Source organism: Kogia breviceps, chromosome 5, assembly GCF_026419965.1.
Source record: "Kogia breviceps isolate mKogBre1 chromosome 5, mKogBre1 haplotype 1, whole genome shotgun sequence".
Taxonomy (NCBI): Eukaryota; Metazoa; Chordata; class Mammalia; order Artiodactyla; family Physeteridae; genus Kogia; species Kogia breviceps.
This window is the reverse complement of record NC_081314.1, coordinates 108,773,466-108,799,757: the sequence shown is the minus strand read 5'-3', so window position 1 is coordinate 108,799,757 and position 26,292 is coordinate 108,773,466. Positions and strand designations below refer to the sequence as shown.

Below are 26,292 nucleotides of genomic sequence, written 5' to 3'. Positions count from 1 at the left end.
TATTGATTGTAGACCTACTATGTGCTGGGCACTATTGTAGATGCTGGGAAGACAGCAGTGAACAAAACAGACCAAAACCTCTGCTTTCCTGGAATTTACATTGTATTTGCTTAATTACTTAGTGTTTTGGATGAAGCCATCTTTTGAAAGTCTCAGACATTGGTCACAGATGGTCTGTAGACTACTTGGCATTCACATGCATCCCTACATTTCTAACAATACAGTATTCTGGACATTATCAGGCTTGTCATAATATAGTATGTATTTCTTAGGTTTGGCATATTACTCCATCAGTGAAGGGTCTCCAGCAACCCATCAAATATAGTTCAGAGTTAGAAAATTGTTAGGACATTGTTAAATATTGTGGAAGTTGTGCAAACTTTCATTCTGAAGGATATTAAAAATAGATAATTCAAGGTTTTACAGTAAAGATAGAATAAGAGATTAGCTTTTTTAAGTTAGGCATGGTCTCCTCCACAGAAAAAGCTCATCCCTACGAGATTTTTCTGTACTTATTCAAAGAGTATCATGTCTGTCTTGAAAATCATGATAGGTTGAATCACTTTTACTAATGGAAGCAAGACACATCCTCAGTAACATCAGGTATGTTGCTGCCCAGAACAGATAAGGACATTTGGTCTATTCATTTTTATGTTAATCCCTTCTTGAAGTTGTACACCTCTAAATTTAAAGTGCTCAGTCCAAATTATTTAGTTTTTGCCATGTTTGCTCTCTGCAATACCCTTACCATAATGATACAGGCAAGCCCCTGTCTTTTCTCTGCCATACACTAAGAGGACTTCTTAGGCAATGACTATCCGTTTTGGAGACTTTGACAATTTTGTCACTTGTCAGTTTTATCATATTTCCTTACCTTTTCCAGTAAATTTTACTAAATAATATATTTTGCAGAAAATATCTATAATATACTGTAAATCTTACATTCATGTCATTCTCATTATGCATTTTAATGCAGAAATTTAATGAGGAAACACTGCATAAAGAGGAGAATGATAAAGAGATGTGTCTTATCTCAACACTTTTTAGTGTGGAAATGGGTGAATCTCTATGAATCAGGAATCAAACGTGACACTTTCTTTTCTTGATTCCTCAGGGCTCAGATGAACTCATCGCATGGTCCAGATAAGGTAAGTAAAAGAATGTTATGTGATCAGATAAAGATCACATGTAGGCCTTCATAACCCATCTTAATTAGTACCAATCATGAAATTAATTAAACTAAACCTAAAAATAAAGTTGTGCTAGTAGCTGTGAAGACCTCTGGGCTTTGTGTCATTGAGCTGATCTTAAATACCTGAATCTTCAGCTGCAGCGGCTGCTGCTTCTGCAGAGCCCTCTAGTGGAGAGCATGGCTATAACAGTTTCCTAAACCAGGGACTTGACAATAAAAAATCTTCCATGAAATCCAGTGACGTGAGAGCACTGGCACATGCCATTACTCCTTCACATGTTTAGATGTGATGGTACCTCCAATAGACAGGTTTCTTATATGAGAGCTTGACTTGTAAATTTATTCCAGCTTTTGTGTTCCAAAGTGAATTGAAAAAAGTCTAAGTTCTTACTTGGGCCTTGACTTCTGCAAGTGTTTCAAAAAAAATAATTATTGAATATTCAAGCCTAAACTAACTAAGTTAAAGAAATTGAAAAGTTAACACATTTGAAATAATAAGAATATAACATGCACATTTTGAATCCTTTCATTGCCATAATTAAGAACTGGTGGAGGGTTTAATTTTTTTTCTAGAAAAAAATTTATATCATCAGTATATTTGTAATTAAAGTTTTAGGTTCACTCCCCTTTACCTTGATTTATTTTTTTCAATTCAGTTAGCTTTTGAGCTTCAAACACCTCTGTAAAATGCATATTTTTTATTTAAGGAAATAGATTTGGATATATAAAAACCTAGAGTTTGTGACCGAAGTAACTTCTGTCTTAATTTGAGAAATACTGCACAGGTAAAGATGATTGACATTAAGATGTGGATTACCTGCCACATTTTAAATTATTTATCATTATTTAACCACTATATTGACATGACAGAATAGGGATCACTGACCCATAGCACAATCTAGGAGACAAATTAGAAAAGCAGGTGAGGTTATTTGGGCACTTGTGGAAACCAGAGCATCCGTGAAAAATCACAAATGTTTGACACTGTTGAATATAAGATCCCTATGACTTAATACGTATTATTTTTCCGGATCCCAGCTGAATTGACGACTATGGTTAGACAAGCACATAATCAGTTAATTTTTCTGTACTGAATAATGGTATTTTATGTTCAGGCTTACAAGATGCTTGAGAAACAAAATTGAAGCCATGTGTTCTCAAAATATACTTCTATAGAGCATTTAATAATCCTTTACCACCTTTCTTTTTTTTATTAAAAATTACTCTGGATGCACCTACATTTTTACCTAAGCCATAAATATAGCTTCAGTTATGACGCCATTAAAACAAATTTCCTTCAATTAGTTAGACATATTGCTATATTTGTTTTACCAAACCATATATCAATGCACCAAAAAGCTCATAAAAGGGTCATTTGTATTTCAAATTATTTCATTAGAAATGAAAAAATTACTTTTTCATCTTTAGGTAAACTTCCTAATACTTGTAAACACAAATTCATTTTGTATTAAGTCATAGGTTTGTTTTTACAATCGTTTTCCTATGTTTGTTAAGGTTGCAAATCTCCTTGAACAGTTGAAAATTGGCCACTTAATACATATCTTGAGAAATTATCATCCAACTGTAATGATCACATATTCAACATATCTGAAATAAAATGAAAGAGTTTGTCATACATGCTTGTGTTGAACAGTGTCTTCTCTTTTCTATATAATGTTTGGTATTTACCTTGTCAGGAAAGAACTTAAAATATTGAGCAGATAATTTATACCCTTGAAACAGTTAATTAACAATGCAGATCAGTAAATTATAAAATGCTTAAAAGAGTGATTTAGATAGAAGTGAAATAAGAATTCACAACAATGATGAATTCATCTTGACTATATACCTTCAAGAAGAGGGATTTAGGGTAATAAAGTATTGTCTGACTACTTTGTGGGAGTGTTAGATTTATCTTGAAGTTTACTGAGAGATATGGTTGAATTGATTAAGCTGTGATTCCCATATTTTTACCATCTGATATTTTAATATTTTAATGCTTGTATTTAAATATATACTATATATTTATTTTAATTTTCCAAACAAAATGTATGTATTCTGGTACTCTGCCATTTAAAATATTGTCAGATCTGCAAAGACATTGCCTAGGAACTTGTCAGAGTTGCAGAATTTCAGGCCCTGTCCTGGATTTACTAAATCATTTGAACTAAGATTTTCTAAGTCTGCATTTGAACAAGCTCCCCCAATGTCCTGCATATTAAAGATTGAGACCTCCTGCTCTAGAAAACACAATTGGCTAGAGTATTGACACAGTATTTCGTGTGTATGTGTGTATGTGAATGTTCTTAAGTATGTAAGTGTATACGTGTGTGTAGATAGGAGTATTTCTCAAAAACTGACTTAAAAAGACTGCGATACAGGTTCTGTTTCAGGCAAAACACTCCCTTCACTCCACCACCTCCAGCCACATATGCTCTTGTTCAGAGTTTGCTCAGAGTTTTGGGATGTTTTCCTTAGATTTCAAGATGAACTCGTGGCTTGTTTTGACTGTCTTTTGGCAAGAGAAATGGAAGACTAGGAAATAACGGCAGTAATAAAGTTTGTTTTTAAAAATGGAGAAATGTTCCAGAGGTAATAGTGAAAATAAGTATAAGAGTATGTTTTAAATAGCATTGGTTAGTTGTAACAAGCAAATCACATTTATGATCTATTTTTTGCTTTTCTTTTGATAACTTTATAACAACTGAATGAGCATTTTTCAGCTAACTCAGGCATGCTAATTTTTATATTGATTGCATAAACTTGCACGTTCAAATCCAAGATATATTAATTCAGTGGATATCAGTTAAAGCATAGCAAATTAATTTGTGCAACCTACTGTGACTATTTTCAAATCCAAAATCCAGTAATTGTTCCAAAAATCACAGCCCTTCAAACCGTTTTCTTGGATTATTCTGTTCTTCTAATCACTCTCAAACACTTCAGTAACAGAAGATTTCCTGCAAATTTTCTCCTAGGTATTCTTTTCTAATACTTTCTTTGTATAATGTAAGATCTTTCCTGTTGTTTGCCTTTGACTGTGTTGAACATAATGAAGTCACTAATGTTTTAGACTTTCTCTATCTGTAAAATGATAGGCTCCAAAGAGTTTTGCAGCTCTAAATATGATTTTTCTGAGAGGGGATTCCCAGTCCTGTGGTCTTTCCATTAACTGGAAAAAAACATTTTTGTTTTTAATTTTCACCAAACTCTACCTTTTTTTTTTTTTTCCTTTTGGCTGACTGTTCCCTTCCTGAAATTTTCAGTTATCTTGTCATCTCCAACTCACTCTCTCTTTACCTTTCTTTTATGATATTTATTCCTACTCAATGAATTCTGATAATTATACATCCTCCATCTGCCTTTTGAACATTTTATGTAACAGGATTGAATTTTCTCTCACTGTTTATGATCCATCTGGACAACTTCATCTACCGCAGTGGCTTAAGCTACTACCAATCTGCTAATGACTGTTCAATTTGCAGTCTCTAATCTGTCTTCCCTTCTAGGCATTTACATCTAACTTTTGGCTTAAATATATCTACACGTGCATCTCACCATGTCCTAAGCAGAAGTCGTTATTTCCCCACCTTTTCTTCCTATCCCAAATTTAATCCCCTAAACTCCTTTGTCAATTAATTGTATCACTAGTCAGCCAAACTCAGGAGAGATAAATCTTATAGGCCTCTTGCATTTTGTAATACTCTCACTACACCTTGCTTTCCCCTTTTTTAGGCTTGCCTTCTTAAGCTAACCTTCTTGAAACGGTAATACATTTACTGTTTTTACTTCCTCACTTTCTATTTACTCTTTTATCTGAATCCTACTTGCAGACCAAGTAACCCACCAAAACTGCTACCACAAGAGTCACTAAAACCTTCAGTTGTCAAACCCAGTTGTCACTTTTTAGTCAACATCTTATTGGATGTTTTTGTCGAATGCATTTTTGACCATCAGCTGATTGTGAAACCCTTAAAAAGTTGGCTTCCAGTAGGCTAATCCCTTCTAGTTCTTTGCTCTTCTCTGTTTCTGCCTGTGTTAAATACAGGCTTACCTCATTTCATTGAACTTTGCTTTATTGTGCTTCGCAGACATCGTGTTTTTTACAAATTGAAGCTTTATGGCAACACTGCGTCAAGCAAGTCTATCAGTGCCATTTTTCTAACAGCATATGCTGTCTTCTTGTTGCTGTGTCATATTTTGGTAATTCTCACAGTATTTCAAACGTTTTCATTACTATTATGTTTGTTGAGGAGATCTCTGATCAGTGACCTTTGATGTTACTAATTAATTAATTAATTGTTTTAAAATTAAAGTACATTGGTTTTTTTTTAGACATTGCTATAACATGATTAATAGACTACAGCATAGTGTAAACATAACTTTTATATGCACTGGGAAACGAGAAAATTTGCGTGACTTTCTTTATTGTCATAGTTGCTTTACTCTGGTGGTCTGGAACCAGCCTGTAGTGTCTCCGAGGTCTGTCCATACTAGTATATGCTCAGGTTTCATTCCTGGCCAACTGATCTTTCAGCCAACACTTTGCTTACATGAATGAACCTACTTATTTTTTCATACTAATTACAGTGGTCCCTCCCTCAGCATCCTTCAGGGATTTTTCTAGAACCTCCTTGAATACCAAAATATGTGAATGCTCAAGTCCCTTACATAAAATTAGAAGCACAATCAATACAGTCAGTCCTCCATATTATGGGGTTCAGCATCTGTGGAACAGAGGGTCACCTGTATTTGCAGAGGAAGTTATTTCCAAAGGAACAATTCCAGTCAAAGTCTTTGTCTCCTAATAGTTCATCTACTCTGGCTTTCCCTCAGGTCACTTCATCTATATAAACCTAAAATAGGAATTTTGTATTATGCCCATTCTCTCTTCTCAAATCTCTCTTGCAGTCCTGACTACCTCCTCACTCAAGGCACAGATTGAAAGGCCTCCTAGATATATCCAGCTACCTCATTGCTCATAATCAATCTATGAAATTGTTTGCCAATTCCACCCAGTTACATTTGTGTGACTTGTAGTTCTACCATCACTGCTCAGTATGAGACCCTCTAGATCTCTTTTCTAGATCAAGATTTTAAAAATGTATTAAATGATTTTAATGTGTCAAGCACTAGGCTTACACTTTATCTGTACCATCCCAAATCTCATATAATCCTTACAACATCCCTATGAGATAGGATCTATTATTATTAGAATTTTACTAAGAGTAACAGAGCCAGGGCAGTGTGGTTCAAGAGCCCCACTTGTACCTCTGCATGATGTTGGGTATTCTATTGTGAAGGGATCCTAATTGGTCTCTTGGCTTCTAATTGTTGTTTTTGCTTCCGTTTTACCCTCCCCACTTAACTATGTCAAAACCATCTTTTTAAAATGCTACTTGAACATGTCTCTCTTCTGCCTCGCATCACCCTCAAGTCCAGGCTCCTTAGAACAGCTCACAGAATTCACTATAACCTTGCTCCTCCCTAACCCTCCTGTCTCCTCTTACCCATACCCCTTGACACTGCCTCCAAATCCATGCGCTAGTAATAGAGGTATATGTTATTTCCTCCAAAAATCATGCTTTTCATGTTTCATCCCTCTTCTCCAAACTCTGTTCTTTAAAACACATCTTTCCAGGTGCCACTCAACTGCCATCTATTCCAAGGAATTTCCCTTTAATTCCTAACTTGAGATACCCCCACCCCTCCTCCTTGTGCTATGAAGATACTCTACATGCACCTCTATCTAACACTTGCATAATTTCTTGCTGTGATTCTGAATTATTTTAAAGGGCCCTCTTATTCATGGTTTTGACCTCAGTGTCTAGCACATGATTAAGCACATGTTAGGCACTCACCTTCTGTTGAACTGAACAATGAGGGGAATTAAATATTGCAAATATCTTAGTCATCTCCCTCTTCCTCAGCCCCCAAAATCCATTTTCTTTCCTTTGGGGTATATAGTTTGTTTCGCCTCAAACGTGTGTTTTAATTTCATCATGTATCTTCCTTCTTTCTGTCAGTTGGATTCTAGTTCAGTTCCTTATTATTTTAGTTATTTTAAAATGGCTTCAAATCTCACCATTCTGCCTCTGATTTTCCCTCCTTCACATTCAGCAGTGGTTCTCAAATGTCAGGGATCAAAAGGATTACCTGAAGAGCTTGTCAAGTTGCAAGTTCTTGGGTCCCAACCTCAGAGATTCAGATTCCATGAGCCTGTGGTGGTTAGAAGGGATGTGCACTTCGTTTTCTTTTTTTTTTTTTTTTTTAGAAACTGTTTATTTTCCGTCAACCTATTTCCATTTTACGAGTTTGTGGAAGAACAGTTTAAGACCACCCAGGGGTTGTTCCTACCCACTCAGTGGCCCGAGCAGTGGGAGATGCAGACCAGTGTTGAGTGGTGGGCTGAGCACTCCAGTCAGTGGGGAACTGCTGAACAGGCACAGGGGGCACCTGCACACCTTCAGACCAGTCCACCACCTCAAGCTGAGGAGCAGTGAACTCAGGAGCGGGAGCGGTCCATTCACCCTGAAATTCCTCCTTGGCCACAGCCTTCTCAGCTGCCGCCTGCTCTTCCTTTTCAATCTCTTCAGGATCTCTGTAGAAGTAGAGATCAGGCATGACCTCCCACGGGTGTTCACAGGAGGTGGTGCCTCCTGTGAACACATGTGCAGAACTTCCCGGGCAAGTATCCACCACATCAGACCCACTGAGTGAGCTCCCTTTTTAGGATCTTAAAACAGGATACATCAAGTTAGTCTGAAAACAGAAATGCCTGAGAGGTCCTAAGTGAGAAATAATGGAGAAAAGCTGAAGAAAACACAAGCCATTTTAAAAATGGTTTTTCATCTCTCCTTAAAGCTTTCATACATTAAAATCATATATTTGTAGCAAGTATTACTATCAAACTCCACTTATTGGGCCAGAGACCCTTGTGGTGTTAGCAAAAAACTTGTCCCTCAGGTAGCACACTACCTACACTTGTGAGTTCATCGGCCAGTGGCCTCAACTCCAAGTTCTAACAATGTGCAGGGGACGTGCACATTTAATAAATATTCCAGGTACTTCAATAGCAGGTGGGCCCTATACAACAGGTGGAGACGCTCAATGCTATCAGTAATTTTTTTTCCTAAAACCCAGATATAATCAAGTTCTTACTTGCTGAAACGCTTTTTATGTCCCTCTTTCATCTAGAATATATTGTAAAATCACTGACACGTGGCATAGAAATTTCTGCAGTTTCCAATCTGCCTTTCAAGGAACATCTACCACTCTGTCCCTCTACCTCATCTCTTTCCTGTATCCTAACCCTTTTGGTATCACATATGCTCTTTGCTCTATACATGTCAGATGCTTTCTTTTGCCCTGACTTAGAAACTATTATGATTTTGTTTATGTTCCATCTGCTTGCCTGCAGGGCCTTCCAAACCATTCTCCAATTAGCAAACTCCTACTCATCCTTCAAACTACAGCTCAGTTATTACTTTCTTGATGAGGCTTTCCCTGAATTGGCTGCCCACACCTCTCTCCTTCCTACTACTACTTTGGCTAAATTCCTTGCTCCCCTCTGTTTGCTGACATCATTCTTTTTCACATCTATTCAAAATGGCATTCAGATTATGGAAACTTCTTGTTATCCAATGTCTCTTGAGCTAGAGAGTCTATAATTGAGAGATCCTATATTATTTACTTTCTTTTCCCAGGCCAGGAATTGCTTTTTACTTATTTTCACACTATTGTAGCTTCTTTCAAACATGAATGCCTCTTTCTACAGTGATAAGCGGTTTAAGTGTGAAAAGAGAAGTAGTGTAAGGGGAAGCCAGTGTACGTGGATATCAGCACATTGCTATGTTTTTCCAAAATGTTTTTAAATTGTCACTTCCAAATAAGGCTTTGTTTTCTTCCAAGTTTCAGAAAAATTTTATCTAAACCTAGAACAGTGGAAAGACTAAAATTGTGTTGGAAGTTTAAAAAGTGCCAGAGGCACCACTATCTGAATCTTCTGTTCAGTACCTGTCATTATTTTCAATTCTGACATACTTGGCACTTGAAGGGGGTTCTACAGCCTCCAGTGACATAATGTGGGAAGAAGTCAGAGATACAAAGTAACAAGGCACACACACAAAAAGTTAGCAGTCACTCTTTTTTCCTGGCTTCCTCTACCCACCCACCTCCAACCGTTGATCCCAACAGACAAACTAGTATCAGAAGCCACTTATTAAAATTCATGTGAAAATCATGTTCTCTCATTAAAAACATAGTGTTTGTGAAAAGAATACTAATTAACAAGGCCTTTCAAATCCTTATTTAGATTCTACAACTTAAAGCTCTAAAATTGATCACTGATCTTACAGCTGTCAACTTACCTTTACTTTCCAGAGTTGTGCAAGGAATGTAAGTCTTGTTTTCTGTTTAGAATAGGAAAAGACTGATGAGCAGGAGGATACTTGAGTGATCATTTTCTGGGGAATATTTTAAAGATACGCAAGAATAGTTCTCAAAATAGAAATTACAAAATTATTTGGCTGAAATAGATTGCAATTATGTTGTCCAGCAAGGGAACTGGAAATAAGAGAAACCGTTTATAACCATGGTGTAAAGTAAGTGAGAAAGTGTAAGGACACTATTATTTAGTCTTTGGATTTGGTATGCTAAAGAACAGCTTCCAACTATTATCAGATTGGAAGTGGCTGGAAAGCTAAATGGGAAGCTGTGAATAATGCATTGTTTATCTCACAGAACTCAGAGATCCTAATGCTAGATAGTGAAGGAGAGAGGGTAGTGATGTACTGTCAAGAACTTCAGGCTTGACTTCTATTACTCTTATTTATACCCACAGCATAGAACAAGGGATGCGTGCTGACCTGCTCACTTCCTTAGATGCTGAAGGTTACTTCCTAGTTTGGAAAACCAAAGTGCACTTTATGCACACGGAAATCCTGTGCCAAATCTCTTTAAAAAGTCCTGACACCACTTGGTGTAGAACTGAAGAGACTTCCTGATCTGGGGTGCATATTAGTGTCTTTCTGCACCAGAAAGGGCTTTGTGAAGAGTTATGATCCCATTGAACACAGTGAAGGAATAATCCCAATTTTCCTTTGAATACAATCAACAATCTTTTCTTTTAAATGAAGGGCTCCTTTTCTTTTAATAACAAACATTTCTCTGGCATTTCAGTTTCTTTTCCATTCACTCTGCCACATGACACTCTAGCAGGGTTTCTGGTTTCTTCGGGGATTAACCTACAAGAGCATGTACTGCAAACAATAAAATAGCTGCTTTCCATTGAAAATAAGGAGGGGTTGTTTTTCTCTCCCCACCGCTACTCTCCACCACCGCACCATCATAACTTCGGGATTTCCTGCGCCTTTGGTGACGCCCGCGACCCCCACCCCCTTCCGCCCCAGCTCGGTGCTTCAGAGCTGCCTGCGAGACCGCGAGCGCTGTCCTGTTCTTCTTCAGCGCTCGCTTCCGACGGCACTAGGACCCAGGGATGTCCCTGAGCGAGGTTCGAGGAAAGGCAGCCAGACTCCTCCTTATCTCCAGTGTCAAACTTGACATCAGCCTGCGAGCGGAGCATGGTAACTTCTCCAGCAATCAGAGCGCTCCCCCTCACATCACTGGCATGCTTCATGGAGATATGCTCCTCTCACTGCCCTCTGCACCAGCAACATGGATTGTCACCTCTCCATCTTCCTCCTTCTCAGCTGCTCTGTTCTCAGTTGCTTCGGGGAACTGATTCTCCAACCTTCCAATGAAGGTAAGCCAGGTACAGCGACGCGCACAGCCCTGCCCCGCGGGGCTAAAGCTTTTCCAAGCACGTTCTCACCGAAGCCTTCTCAGGTCATCGAGGTCCCTCCGAATAAAGCAGTTTGCTCTCAGAGTAAACTAAAGAGGTGCTTTTATTTTCCGCTGTCTTCTAAAACACTCTAAGAGATAATTTTGGATTGCCTAAACCTAAAATGTGTTTTAAATCTGATACCAATTCAAGCAATTATCTTGTTTGCCAATTTTAAGCAGAAAGATAGAAAAATCCTCCAGTTTTACAACTCGGTATGTTAATTGCCAAATAGTCATAGCAGTATTTTATTTCCTAATTATGACCATGTAGTACTCTGAGAAGTTTAAAAGAATATTCCACCCTCCTCTCTAGATTCTTTAGTATGTTTAAAGGTAATGACAGGTTGTTCCACCTTAGGATCATGGCATTTATGAATGGGCTAAAGCGAAATCAGAGTTTGCTGAAGCGGAGATGTGTGTGTGTGTGTGTGTATTTATGTTGCAACTGCTGTATTGAAGTGATGTGTATCCCGCCAGGCGGTGGTTTGCTCTGTGGTACAGGTTCTAATGAGCAGCATATGCCACGTTAACATAAGTAATATTTGCAGAAATTACAATAAGCTGAGATTGGATTTTCTTTGTTTAAGGGCTTATATACGAATAGGAGAATGTATTTAATGAATAGTGAAAACTCCTGGGTAGGTGTAGTAAATAACTGAACAGCAAATTAAGAAAGAATGTTCATATGCAGCAAATGATATTTCCTTAGTTCTGGGTTATTTATTTTCCTCCTAATGGGCATTCATCCCTTTTCAATGGATTAAAGTGCAAACCTAATATTAAGGACACCAATGTTTCCTATAAGATTTTGTGCTTAATAGAGACATTGCCTTTTTCCTGTATACCTTTTATGATCTATTCCTAATGATTTGTGAATATAATCGCTAACTCTTAAGAAAAACTTTTCTGAATATTTGATTGCTTTCAAGCAACACTTACAACTTTGATTTCCTCTTAATCATTTTGAACTTGTAACAATAATATTTAGCAATTTAGCAATACTGAGAAGTTGATGTGCAAATGCTGCATTATATGTTATGTCACTAACTAAAAAGTATATTGGCAAGCCAGTACCATTGTATATTGTATATATTATTTTTAAAAAACACAAGTAAAAACTCAAAAATATTTAGAAACTTTTTAATTAAATATAAAAACTGCCTCTCATATTTGGTGACCTACTTTCTCTGCTAATAGAGCAGTTTAATTTCATTCTTTCCTTAGTGACTGCTTTTATCAACTTGGCAGATTTCATCAAATTTTTTGTCTTTCTTTATTGGGAAATTAAAAATTCTAAAATAAAAGGATCAAGAAATTATCTTACCTTCAAGTGACTTTTTTTTACAAATCAAATTAACATGTTTATTTGAAAGTAATGGTCAATTATTTTTTATGAATGAAAGGCAAGCGTAGTTATCTGTATAATGAATAACATATAAGTATGTTAAAATTAGTGTTTATTCTTTTTGTTTCTTTGAAAATATTAAAGTGTTGATAATAGCTAGAAAACAGTAATATTATTCCCATATTGCTATGATGAATTATATTTCTCCAGATGGAATATTTATAAACTATTTAGATAATGGATTTTAGTGAATTAATAATGCACAGGGATATAGCGAGTCATTAATGAGAGTCATTATTTTTGTGCAAAACGTAACCTTTCAGTAAATTGCAAGAGGAAAAAGGCCTTTTAAACTTATTGACACTTATATAAAATTAATGAATATTAATTTAATGAAATAGGAATTATCAAATGCAAATTGCTTTTAAGCCACACCTTATGTATATGTGGGTATATAATGCATATTATTATATAGGCAGGTACACATTGACAATATGTATATAAAAAGGTGAATATATTCAGAAAGCTGACATAATTACATTTAATTTGCTTGAGCAAAAGTTTATCTATCCATTGTTTGTGGGATTATTCTTTCCAGATCACGTCCTATGGTAGTCTCCTTTCCCTTCTGAGGTCATGAAGGGAAGCTTTGAAACAAAATGTAAAATGAATGATTTAACTTGGGTAATATTTGAGTAAGATTTCAAATATTAATGCAATAGCTTGGGACATAGTAGTAAAGTTGAACAACATGAAAAGTGAAAAATCCAAGTATGTGCCAAGATTTCTAAGCAATTCTTCTAACAATGTTATTTGAATAAAAAGCAATGCTTATGAAAATTCATATATTGGATAGAAGGAATAATGATAAAATGAATCTCATTAATAAAGGTTTCTAATATAAATTTTGAGAACTGAAATACAAAATACTAGGTTGTATTTAAAATGATATGTTAAAAATTATATGTCAACACTATAGAAAATTTACTAGAAATTTACTAGAATTTATTTTGCAATCTATTATGAAGATAGTCAAGATAGAACTAAAAGAGAACAAAAACCTAACCACTGAGTTAATTGCTAGGAGATGTGCCATTGTGTGACTTATTTTTAAATTTGAGAATTGATAATCAAATATCAATTTTGAAATGCCATGGGTCCATGATAAGAGAAAAATACTTAGAAAAAAAGTTTAGTATGAACTTTCCTTTTATTAATCCAGTTACAGATAACTTTCTAATACGCCTTCAAGAAAATGATTCCAGATGACACTTTCTATGACTGGCCTCTTTGATGATAATTATTTATAATTTTGATGATTATTTAAATCAAGAATTGGCCTATATACTTAAATAGAAACTTTACAAAAGTTGCAGGGAACTTTATTAAAATCTTACCAGGTCTGTTTACATGACACACCAAGAAAAGACTTCCATGGGAAAGCAACTACTTTTCATGACAAAATAGGATTGTTACATTATGTATTATTATAAAAGTTTATATATTTGCTCCCTGTTGCCATCCTAGATGAATGATGATAATGTTAAATAAAAATAACTTTACAAAGAGGTTAAAACTTGATATAAAGTAAAGAATCGACTATTGTTTGTTTAATCTCTTTTAGCAGTGGATAAAGTAATCTCTTTAGACACTTTTCTACATTTGAAGCTTTCTGAGGCAGAATGCATTGCTTATTCATCAGTACATAATATACTAAATCATTTTTCTATCCAAAAGTGTTTGTAATTTAGATTAACATTTACCTATAGAGTTCTTTACACTGGAAATCAGTTTTCAAAATTAAAGTGAATAAAATTCAGTCTTCATATGTACACTGCTTTTGGGGGGAGACTTTTATTGGTGTGGTAGGCACACTATATGAAATGTAGTCCACTGAACATAAGTCACTTAAGTACAAAAGGATACTATGTGATCGTTTAAAGTGTAAAAGTAAAACTTCGAGATGAACACTGTATGATTCCCTTTGAATATTAGGCAAATGATGGAGACAATAAACATTTAAATAATAGATTTTTCCCTTTTTAAAAATCAGTATGACTTGGCATCATTTTCATGTATAAACACTTATCCTCAAATAATAACACATTGTGTTTGAAATATTAATAGAGAACTAAGCTGTCATATCACCTTTATAGTTATTTTTTAAAGAGAGTTTACATTTGCTTTTAATAGCATTTTATCATTCTAGACTAAATAATTGAATGCATTATACATTTTTGTAATTTAATAGCTTTCCTAATGGCTCGCCCCTACTTCCCCCCAACAGTTATAACTTTGCTATTTGCCCGGAGGTAGGAGAAACCTTAATTTCACTATTTTATAACCCACAACAGTTAACACTTGACCTAGGTCATTAACAGGATTATCAGCAAATTTGTTTAAGCTTTTACTGACAACCTGAATTGCTACGATAATATTTTGATTGTGCCGGAAAGAAACTTCTTGCAACCTCTCAAAATCTATCATGAAATTAATTCATTCTGAATCTATATCTTCCTAAAGACTAATATTGATAATAATAATTCAAGTGGGGAAATATCCACTTTCATACCCCATTCTCCTCACTCTCATGTTTTATATATCACGCCATTCTTGTCCTTGTTATAAATGAGCAATTAAAAACTCTTAAATAGTAAATATTCTTGCAATAACAATAGATTTATAAATACAAACCAGCTTCATCGTAACTATGAACAGATTCAATTTTATACTTTCTTATTATTGGTGCTGTAGTTAATATGATTTTTCTACCCATTTCAAGATATAAAGTCAATTGAATATGTTTATAACTCAGAAGCAGCTGGAACCATAAAAGGGAAACTACATATAACAAAACAACATTACCCCGTATAAGATTATGGTGCATTTTATATAAAGTTGTCTTTCCCATGAAACACTAATAATTGGGAGCTACAACGAAAAGTACATAAAATGAATACAAACATTTTAAACAAAACGTTGTGTACAATCAGAACTTAAAGGTATTTTTTTAACATTGTGTAGTAGATTTAGGGAGTTTCATGTGAAGATTTTTATTACTTGAATATAATTATGGTTTACTCTTTGCTTTTATAAACAATTTAGTAGTTTCACCTTGACTCATAAGACACTTATTATCTTTAAAGAAAAGACTTAATAAGATTCTTTATCGTGTCTATATATTATCCACATTTTAATATTCAAATTTTGGTGTGTTCTTTAAGAGTCCTTCACTTTTAATAGTTTCTCAAAATAACTTTCTTTATGAAGATCCCTAAATGTCAAAATTGTTTCTGAAACTCTGGAGTTTTTCTGAAATAAAATATATGCAATTTTTAAATATCAAATAATCAGTTACATATGCAAAGGATTTTTAGAGGCAAAACATATTTCTACAGTATATTTGATTTACTAACTTCAACACAAATGGAAACAGCAAAACTGTTCTTGAGAGTTACATTCTTCAAGTCATAAAATCTTCAAGAAAATATTAATAAAACTTTCCACAAATCATCAAAACTTGATAAGTTCTTACAGACATTTACTTACTAGGAAATCTCTGATGGGGGTTACCTTTGATTTTAGTCATTTTCCAATGATTTTGTTTGGCATAAATACTAGATGGAAGGAGAAATATGTATTGCTTGGAAGAACACTGTTTTGCAAATCATTTTCTGTCAAGATCCTCAACTTTATTTTTTACACACTTGTCTTTAAAACTTTTAATAAATCTTGTTCTTTTAATTCCTGTTTGATAAAAGATTTAGAAAAATAGATGCAGGTGCCCCCTTTTTTATTCTGTTTTCAGAGATCTGGATTTTATCATCAGGGAGGGTCAGAGCAGGGCTTTTACCAAGTGCACAAGTAGCTTTCCACAGATTTTTCAAATAAAGGGATGACTGGTGGTATAAAACGTTCATTATATTATTCATCCAGGTATACTGAAAACCAGGCTTTGAAATTTATTTCTAAGAAATTTGAAAACCTTAATTCTTCTGTAATGACTTTAGAAATAAAAACATTCTTGGACGTTTATAAAATGCAAAGGATTCCAAGACACAAATCAGTCTAGGCAGACACCCCTCCTGGAAATCAGGGTGTGGGCACATGTGAACCCCTTGATTTCACTCTCTGTGTCTGTTACCAGCCCCCTAGAATCAGGTAGTTCTTGGAATCTGGCAGAAGTTTTCCTCTTGGAAAAGTCTCAAAGTCGGCAAGTTTTAGTTTGCCTACTACCAGCTTTCTGTGAAAATAAAAAAAAAAAAAAAAAAAGGTGGTGGATTACAAAGAGAAAAAATGTCTTTGCAAGAGAATAGAAAATAAAAAGTCGATTAGAAAGATGGAGAGGTAGAGAAATGCAAAGATTCTAAAACCAATAATATTTGTCTTTTGCTTAAAAGAAAAATATTTACTACGTCAAACATCTGGCTAATCAATTTTTGGTAGATCTCTAAAAACCTGCGCGCGCGCGCGCGCACACACACACACACACACACAAGGGTGTGTGTTTGGGGAGGCGTGCAGGTTTGGGGGGCGTTGCGTGCTTTTGTTTCTCCTCTCAAGTTTACACACTTTTGATTTTTCCTCTGAAGAAAATATTTTGTCTAGGAAAGTTTTGAGAGTGTAAGCCAAACCCCTTTGGAAGCCTGGGCGTATGCATGTGGAGGATGGATGGAATCAAAACCAGTTCAGCAGTAAAGCCTCCAACTTGGAGTGATGTTATTAAACTGGAAGCCCTGAGTGGGGAACCCCCTCCCTCCCTTCATTTTAAACCATGTCCTGCTGTTCCAGTCAAAGCAGAGGGTGAAAATCCACATAATCCAAACCAACATGGTGAAGTCAGAATAATAGGCGAGGAATGAGGGGGAAAACAAGTGGCAGCACTGTACAAATAAACTGTTGTGAATAACCTTAGCCATGAACTGGGGTGGCCACAGGAGGTATGATGGCGCTTCTCTTCCTTCGCATCACACCTCCCACATTTGATAATGCAATATTGATTAAATTCCAAAAGTGTGCCCTGAGAAATTTTAGCACGAAACAGAGCTTTACGGGGAATTCCAGGGATGTGGCAACTGAGGGATGAGCAGGCGCCCTCGCGGCCACCACACCCACCACCAGGGCATCTTAACCTCAAACTCTCCGCCGCCGCCGGGACCAGGCTCATAGGTGCGGCGGGAAAACGGAGTCTACCAACAATTCACTACTCTTCACTCCTAATCGGATTCAAGATCGGATAAGAAAAGCCCATCTCCTGGTCCACGTCCTCCAGCTCAGCTCAGCCCTCGGGGTTCGGTGGTTCTTTGTGCGCGAGCGTCTCCGCGCCCGGCGGCCAAAGCGCGCTGCCTGGGCGCTGCGAGTCAGTGCGGCTTCCCGCGGGCGGCGGGCGGCAAGCACGCGCGGAGCCCCTGCGGCGTCCGGCTTCTTGCTGGCGGTCGGCGCCGGACGCTCTCAGCCCGGGCGGAGGCTGGAGCCAGGGGAACGCGAGGGCGCCAAATTCGGCGGAAACTAGCGCCGGGCGTAGGCGGGGCTGGCGAGAGGCAAACGTGCGCCCTCTGCCTGCGACCACGGAGCTGCCGGCGCTCGGAGAGGCGGCGTCCTCCCCAGCACCTGGACTCTCCTTACCTGGGGAGAGCGCGAGCAGCTCGGACGCGCCAGGCAAGTCCCGACTTTCACAACAGACTCTGACCCGAGGTCTCTGTCGCCCCCATCCTCAACTCCCCACCTCCCCCCATAGCTGTCAGTCTTTGCAGCTTGGCGTCCATAGTTGGCGCGGTCTGGCCTCCTAAGTTCCGGCCCCGCGAGGTGACAGGTGCAGGAGGGGGACAGCGTTCTCCAGGGTTCACAGAACTCCCTGTAGAGTTGGGAAAGCGCCTCGTAGTCGGCCCGCTCGGTTGGGACGAGCCTGAGACGTCCATTGTCCTGCTTGCTGCTGTGTTTCCCGACCCCGTTGCTATTTCTTGAATTTTCAAAAGATGTCTCTCTAGACGAAAATGAAGAACTTTTTTTTTTCCAGTTTTCGTTAAGTCCATCTACTGATGCCACCTGTTAGGTCCCTCGGGAGAGCTAAGGGGCATGTTCTACAAACCCCCTCCCCACCCCGTGCACAATCGAAAGTTGTCTGTTTTCCCCACAGCCCCATATTTGATTGGCACCGTTTTTTAAATTAAAACAGTATTTTCCCTCTTCTGATTTTGGGAATAAACCTGGAATGGGCCAGGAAGGGTTTCTGGGAGCGGCATTACCGAGGTAGGTTAGTAGCTGGATGATGCTGATGTCTGTGTGGTCATCAAAACTTTAGTGTTTTTCATAAAAGATAGAATTGTTGAATCCAGGGCATTCCAAGACTAAATATGGCTTCAGTGTCATGCCCAGTAATCAGATAACAATTACACAGACTTCCACGGGCTGCAAAGATTTTTCCCTTACATTGTCATTGAGTACTTACTGGACCTCATTTAATCTTAAAGCCGCCCTAAAGTAGGTATTATGACATCTCCCATTTTACAACTGAGGAAACTAAGTAAACTCATCGTAATAAAGTAGTAACTGAGCCTGGCCCTCTCTTGTCTGTCTTCTGATTTTAACCTCATATGTTTTCTCCTGTACACAAATGCCTGTAAATTAAGGAGGTCTCCTATTCAGGAAAAGCACTAGCTTCTCAACCGCAATCCTACTGACTATACTAATGTGTCTTGTTGACTTGCAAGAAAAATCTTAGAAATACTCAGAGCATTGGAGTGAAAAATCAGACTTCAAAGTACTTTCAAAAAAGTACTTCAAAGAGTACTTTGAATCTGCAGTGTTTATCCTCATAAGGTATGATTATCTGCATAGGTTGGAGACTCACTAAGAATTAAAGAAAATTTGATGTTGACAGAGGAATAAAAGATGTGATCTGTGATGTGTTTTCTTCATACATTCTTACCTCTGTCTTCCTTTCCTGACACTCAGACACTCCTTTCCTCACCCTGGAAAAATTATTGTCAAGAATTCCATACACAGAGATTGTGAGGCAATTATCAATATAACCTGGATGTGATTTTTTTTAGTTTTATATAATAAAAATGAAGTGTGAATTAACGATTGGAATTGTCATAAAGGTCAGTAATGGGTGGAAGTAGAACTTGGCCTAAAAAGTAGACTTTAATTTCTATGGAAACTTTCCACTATTTAAAAGATAATTTATATATTACTTAAGGTGAGAAAATAAATTATAAAGATTTATATCCTCTTTCATAAAAACACTTGTACTCTATTTAAGTGGAGGCATTGAGAAAAGGTAGCTAAAACAGGGTTTTGAAAGGTAGCAAATTAAGTTGGGGGCAATTATATTTTTCATGTGGGTGTTTCAGCACATATGTTTTGCATTAATTGCTGCAATAAATTCTGTTAACCTGGCAAAGAGCAAAAATAGCATATTGATGACATCAGGCTTTCAAATCAGAAAGCTGCTTTCAGTACCTTGCTTTCTTCTCTGCAACATGAGAAAAAAAAGTTTTCAAACGTGTTATCCTTTAGGTTCCCAATGAGTTTTCTAACCACTCAGGCTATTGGCATATTTTCCATGAGCAAAAGCAAAGGCTTAGCAACAAACTTTTGTTTTCTCACTTCTGATGGATTAGAATCACAACTGTTTTCCCTACTATTTAATGTTCTAGTTCATATATGATTTTGCATAGCTCTCTCAAATGAAGAAAATGTAATGTGACTTCAAAGTCTCCAAACTGAATTGCCTCTTGTTTTAAGACAAAAATTCTTGACAGATTACCCAGTGGGGACTGGAGCAAGGGTAGAAGCCCGGGTTAATTTTATTGCTGATAAGTCTATTTAATCAATATGCAAATAGTTTCATCTTGAATTTTCTGTATATTCACTAAGGGGAGGTTAATTTATCTTCTTTAAAATAATAAAGGTAGATCAATAAACACTGCAGGTCCAGTAAAAAAATACCCATCCCTCTACCCCCACCCCCTCCCTTGATAAAAAATGAGACTTTAAAATTTATATTTTGCCAGTGATAAAGTTAGTTGGTTTCTAATCAATATGAAATTTAGGCATTCCCTATCTATCTCAGGATGAGTACGGGAAACAGAGAACAGCTTGTTAGTAGTTAACATATGCTTTATTTCTTGATTTTCAAACGTAATTTAGCAATAAATAAAATTCTATAGATTTTAGAAAGGTACTTTTTTTATTGCATATGATAGCAATCTTCACACTGAGAAGTTAGGCTAGGAAGCTGATTTCCAATCACTTCCTTCTAGATTGTCTAAATAATCCTCTGGTTAAGCAGAACAACACTCTGAGGAACAGTCTATGTGCAGCACTGTGTGTGAGTGTGTGTATGTATGTGTGTGTATGTGCATGTGTGTGACCAACAGTATTGTCCCCTTATGTAACTGAACCATTCCCTTTAAATTTTCCTTTCCAAAGGTGATCCTTTGGAAACTAAAGTTTTACTACCCTAGCCCTAGTGAAAACATTAGAACTCTACATTTAATTTCAAAGGCATAAATTTAAAAAACATTAAAATGAACTAAGAAAAATGTTAAAAAAAATTAACTCATCTTTCATACTGCAATAATTTGGTTTATTTACCAAACAGTGCACACCTGAGAATTAGTTACTGGATTTTGGAAAAGAAGGTTATCGGCATGTTGAAAGGTCTTGAAGATAACAGCTTAGTTGGGACAGGTGACTACAAAATGAATACTTACATAAAAAAACTTTTAACATAGATGTGAAAGTTATAAAAAGTGTAATATGAATCTTTACAGAAGATTAGCTGCCTAAAACTGAGTCCCTGGAATATAAGGAATATATTTTTTTTAAAGCTAAAGTTAATAATAACAACAATAAATTAGTAAAAACAAAGAGAGAAGACTAAATGATTTGCCTAATTTCATGTGATAGGGATAATTATAACCCAGATTTTTTGTTACTGCATATATCTAGAAAACTTTATAAATAATTTGAATGAATGCATAATAAATACATATACAAGTAAAAAGCACTTTTGAAAGAACCAAACATTCAGAAATAGCTATTTTAATAAGCACATATCTAAGCTCAATGTAAATTCTGTGTGAACATATACATGCACACACGTGTGTGTATTGGAAATGCACATGATTGAATATCAATAAAGACCATCCCAAAACAGAAGCTTCTATAGGTGCTATTCATATTATGACTACACTACCAAGAAAAAACACTGAGATTTGTCTGAATTCTGCATTCTCTTGCAGTGATATATGAAGTTTCCTGACCACCACAGCACTAATTGTTTGATACTTTCCATTGATACTATGCTCCTAATATGAAAAATAAAGGGCTAGGGTTTTGAATTAAACTGATAGGCATGTGGCACTTCACCTGATCCTTTGTGGGCCTTTACAAAGACCCATATTTATACATTGAAGAGTTGGTTTATATGTGTGTGTGTGTGTGTATGTCTGTAGACAACAGTCGTGGTGTATGACATAAAAGTCTAGATGTAGATATCCTCTAGAATATGATGAAGTCAAAGCTATATCCTGATTTTACTTTTCCAGAAATTTAAACCAGTTTATTCTGCATTGGGCTTCTTTTAAAATTAAAAAAAAAGTTTTGTGATATAAAAATGTCCAAAGAATGTTTTTATTTTTTTATTTTATTTTTTTAACATCTTTATTGGAGTATAATTGCTTTACAATGGTGTGTTAGTTTCTGCTTTATAACAAAGTGATTAAGTTATACATATACATATGTTCCCATATCTCTTCCCTCTTGCGTCTCCCTCCCTCCCACCCTCCCTATACCACCCCTCTAGATGGTCACAAGGCACCAAGCTGATCTTCCTGTGCTATGCGGCTGCTTCCCACTAGCTATCTATTTTACGTTTGGTAGTGTATATATGTCCATGCCACTCTCTGACTTTGTCCCAGCTTACCCTTCCCCCTCCCCATATCCTCAAGTCCATTCTATAGTAGGTCTGGGTCTTTATTGCCATCTTACCCCTAGGTTCTTCATGACCTTTTTTTTTTCTTAGATTCCATATATATGTGTTAGCATACAGTATTTGTTTTTCTCTTTCTGACTTACTTCACTCTGTAGGACAGACTCTAAGTCCATCCACCTCACTACAAATAACTCAATTTCGTTTCTTTTTTATGGCTGAGTAATATTCCATTGTATATATGTGCCACATCTTCTTTATCCATTCATCTGTTGATGGACACTTAGGTTGCTTCCATGTCCTGACTATTGTAAATAGAGCTGCAATGAACATTTTGGTACATGACTCTTTTTGAATTATGGTTTTCTCAGGGTATATGCCCAGTAGTGGCATTGCTGGGTCATATAGTAGTTCTATTTTTAGTTTTTTAAGGAACCTCCATAGTGGCTGTATCAATTTACATTCCCACCAACAGTGCAAGAGTGTTCTCTTTTCTCCATACCCTCTCCAGCATTTATTGTTTCTAGATTTTTTTATGATGACCATTCTGACCAGTGTGAGATGATATCTCATTGTAGTTTTGATTTGCATTTCTCTAATGATTAATGATATTGAGCATTCTTTCATGTGTTTGTTGGCAATCTGTATATCTTCCAAAGAATATTTTTAAATTGAAATTTAACTTCATCACTACACTTTTTGTTCCCTATGTTATAATTTGAATCCTTATATCCAAGGGACTTCCAAGCACAGTTTTATTTTGAAAATAACTATTATATTAGGATTGTTTTGTAGGCCATCTTCTACATTCTATTCCATTTTCATAGCCATTGTTCAAACCCTGACTAAACAGGTAGCTTACATTTAGTAGTCAAAGGTTAATAATCAAGCGATATAATAAAAAATATATACCAAGACAGCCTGAATTCATGGTGTGAAGGCAAAATATATGTACTAATGCGTGAGCACCTATTTGCCCTAATGATTATTTATATAATTTCAAATTGAAGGACATATTTTCAGTTTTTAATCTGTCAAAAAAGTCCTTTCAAAGTAGAAATAAACAAGTTTTTCTGTTCTAGAACACTTTAAAAAGCTAAAATGTGTTGAAAAAGTACAATGTTTACATAATCATTAATGTTCTACTTTTAGTACCTTACATTTTGGGAAACACATTTCACTTGTCTAAGTGATTCATAATATAGGTTGACAATGCACAGAAGCAAAGAGACCTGCTATTCTAGGGACCATTATCAAAGCTGAGGTTGTTAATGTAGTAAAACCTCATTGACAGTAGAACATCCCCACTCATATATTTGAAAGAATTATTTTGTTATAAGAACATATTCCCAGGGGATATTTTAATAGCTGCTTTCTCCATAAGAATATTAATATCAGAGTGACCTTCAGATTTCTCAGATTAAAAAGAAAAAAATAGAAAATTTTAACACTTTAGAAACAACACAGAGTTAACGTTTACTAAAGTATCCAAGTTTCAAGTGGAATTTTGGTCTGTACTTCTATGACACAAAATGCCTGTAAAATTTAACATAGATTACAGGAAGTTTTACCTACCCACAATTAATAGATTATAGTTGACTTCATTTGTAGTTTAAAACATTTTTATAATTTTTAGTCTGTGAAATATAATACTAGTAATCTATTACAAAGATGTTTTAATTTTGTTTAGTTAGAAATAAATATAAACAGGAAGTCTATAGGAGCTGTTAACTAAGAATATATAATCCTAGTAGATAAAAGTTATGTTGAAATAGATAAGTATATTAATAAAACTGACTTCTCTAAATTTCTTCTCTGTGGCATACCTGGTTGTGTACAGTAAAAATGAAAACCTGAGCTTTGGTGGACTCCTGTCAGAAAATACATCTTGATATCTTGATTCCATGTTATGGTTGACAAGAGTACCATACAGAGAATTACAACACTGAGATCAAAATGTATTACTTCCTGTATCATTTTCTTCTATTTGCGACATTTAAGTATAACTTAGGATTAGATTAAAGGACTCTTCTGCTATCTGTAACCTAGAGCAAATCTACTCTTTTCATCATAACAGAAAGTGATGAAAATGATAAAGATAAATAGTGTACAAGAAATGTGGCTGGAACAATTACAGTGATGGCACAAACAGGAAAGGAAATATCATTATTTTTTAGTAAAAACAAGACATAATCAAAGGATGGGTTTGTTTTCTGCTGTAGTGGTTTCATAGTTATTTGCACTTGGTTATAAAAACACCTTATAACTGAAGGTTTTACAAGAAAACATGTCTATCATTACAAGTCTGAAATTCTTTAGCCATTAAACCCTACTGTTCACCTTGACATTTCTAAATGTTTTCTTAAATGCAGCTGTAGCATTATCGCAAAGCATAGATATGTTATTAAATAATTGAAATGATCTTCCACTTCAGTAAGAAATTGTGGCATTTAATTTTTTAAATTATTTTAGTACTGTCTGTATATTTGCAGCACTTAATCTGAAAGATGTGAATATTTGTTTAACTCTTAGTCTTTCTAAGTGGACAGATAGCCACTGTGAATCAGAATTTTGAAATGCTCTTGAAAAATCTTCGGGTATTAATGATTCTTTAAATGTAAAACCCCAGAAATTTATACCTAAAGTTTTTAATCTGTCCTTACTAAATGAGAACATTTGTTGCAAATCTTATTTTAATGACTGAGTCCTTTAAAATTTTTTAATGAATTCTTATTAGTAAGAAGGGAAGGTGGTATATAAATTCTTGGCACAGATAATTCTTTATGACATTGTCAGTGCCAGTGAGCAAAGGAGTAGACATTTGATCGTCTCTTCATTATCATAGAGGGTAAGAAGGGAAGAGAGAACAAGACTCCTGAGCATCTTATATCCGTAATTCAGCCAAGTGGGAAAAGTGACAGTAAACATCAGTGGCAGGAATGACAGCAAGGGTTCCTTCTTTCCAGAAGCACTTAACAACCAATATGAGCTAGTTTACCCTATACTTTGTTCTTATTACTTTACTTCATTCTACGCCTTCTAATTCTCATCAGACATCACACATCATTTTGACCAGCAAATCTCGTGTTAGTGCCCACCTGAAAGCCAATTCAAGAAGACTGAGTGAGGATTCCCTTACTGTTTTCATGAATGTAAAACCCTTCACCTATTTATACATTTTTTAAAATTTAAAAGCAGTGAGACTAGACAGAGTAAAGCATGTGAAAGACATCCAGAACCATATCCATCCAGACTTCCCACAATGATTTTTTTTGCCAAAAACTCCTATTTGTATCTCAAGTGGAGTTCTACACTTCAAAATGTGTCCAATTTAAATCACTTTTAGAAGTTAATATATGGTACATAGCTCTTTGAATAGAAGATATTCTGAAATTAATGAAATGACATATTTTCTGTTACAAACCAAAAATATTTGGAAATCAACCATTAGAATATGAAATCTGGTAAAAGACCATTTATATCTTTGGCAAATAACCTAGCATGAGGCAGTCATTAAAGAATTACTCTATTTATATATTCCCACCTACCCTTAAGAATAATTTCCTAACATTTTTGTTAAAATTCATAATTGTAAACTCAAAAATTTTAGCAATTAAAATAAATATTCCATGTTACAAAGTGTCATTAAAACTCAGACTACAATATATTTGTACATCACAATTCTATCTGCCCTGGCATTTGAATAGTGGCACCACTTGAAAGGCTATGATCAGGTCTACATCGTTTTTGGGAGAGGAAAGCATTAATAACTAATGTTCTTGCCTGTATCAGTGTGGGGTTTAAGACATTGCATTGCAAGGTTAGATTTAGTCAATGTATCCAGAGACATCACTCACAGCAGGTTGACTTTCAAATTCCATTAACTTTTCTCTTCTTCTTATCTCAATTATGCTGCACTCAAGATTGCTATACAACAGATCACAGGAGCCTTGAGGTTTATATCCTGGCGAA

General features: G+C 35.8%; 1 protein-coding gene and 1 non-coding gene across 4 annotated transcripts in view; one reads left to right on the top strand and one right to left on the bottom strand.

Moving 5' to 3' along the window:
- Positions 1-8,078: 8,078 nt before the first annotated feature.
- LOC131757858 (small nucleolar RNA SNORA62/SNORA6 family) lies at positions 8,079-8,228 on the bottom strand. Its single transcript, XR_009336009.1, has one exon. It is a non-coding gene; the product is annotated as a small nucleolar RNA SNORA62/SNORA6 family (small nucleolar RNA).
- A 2,511-nt stretch (positions 8,229-10,739) lies between these two features.
- EPHA3 (EPH receptor A3) overlaps positions 10,740-26,292 on the top strand; it is a 356,916-nt gene continuing 341,363 nt past the window's right edge. For 2 of the 3 annotated variants that reach the window (XM_059064499.2, XM_059064498.2), the window contains exon 1: positions 10,740-10,955. In XM_059064499.2, the coding sequence (XP_058920482.1) occupies positions 10,868-10,955 (88 nt within the window). In that variant the 5' untranslated portion in view covers positions 10,740-10,867. The remainder of the gene's footprint in view (positions 10,956-26,292) is intronic. The other variant, XM_067034877.1, reaches the window with a different exon arrangement.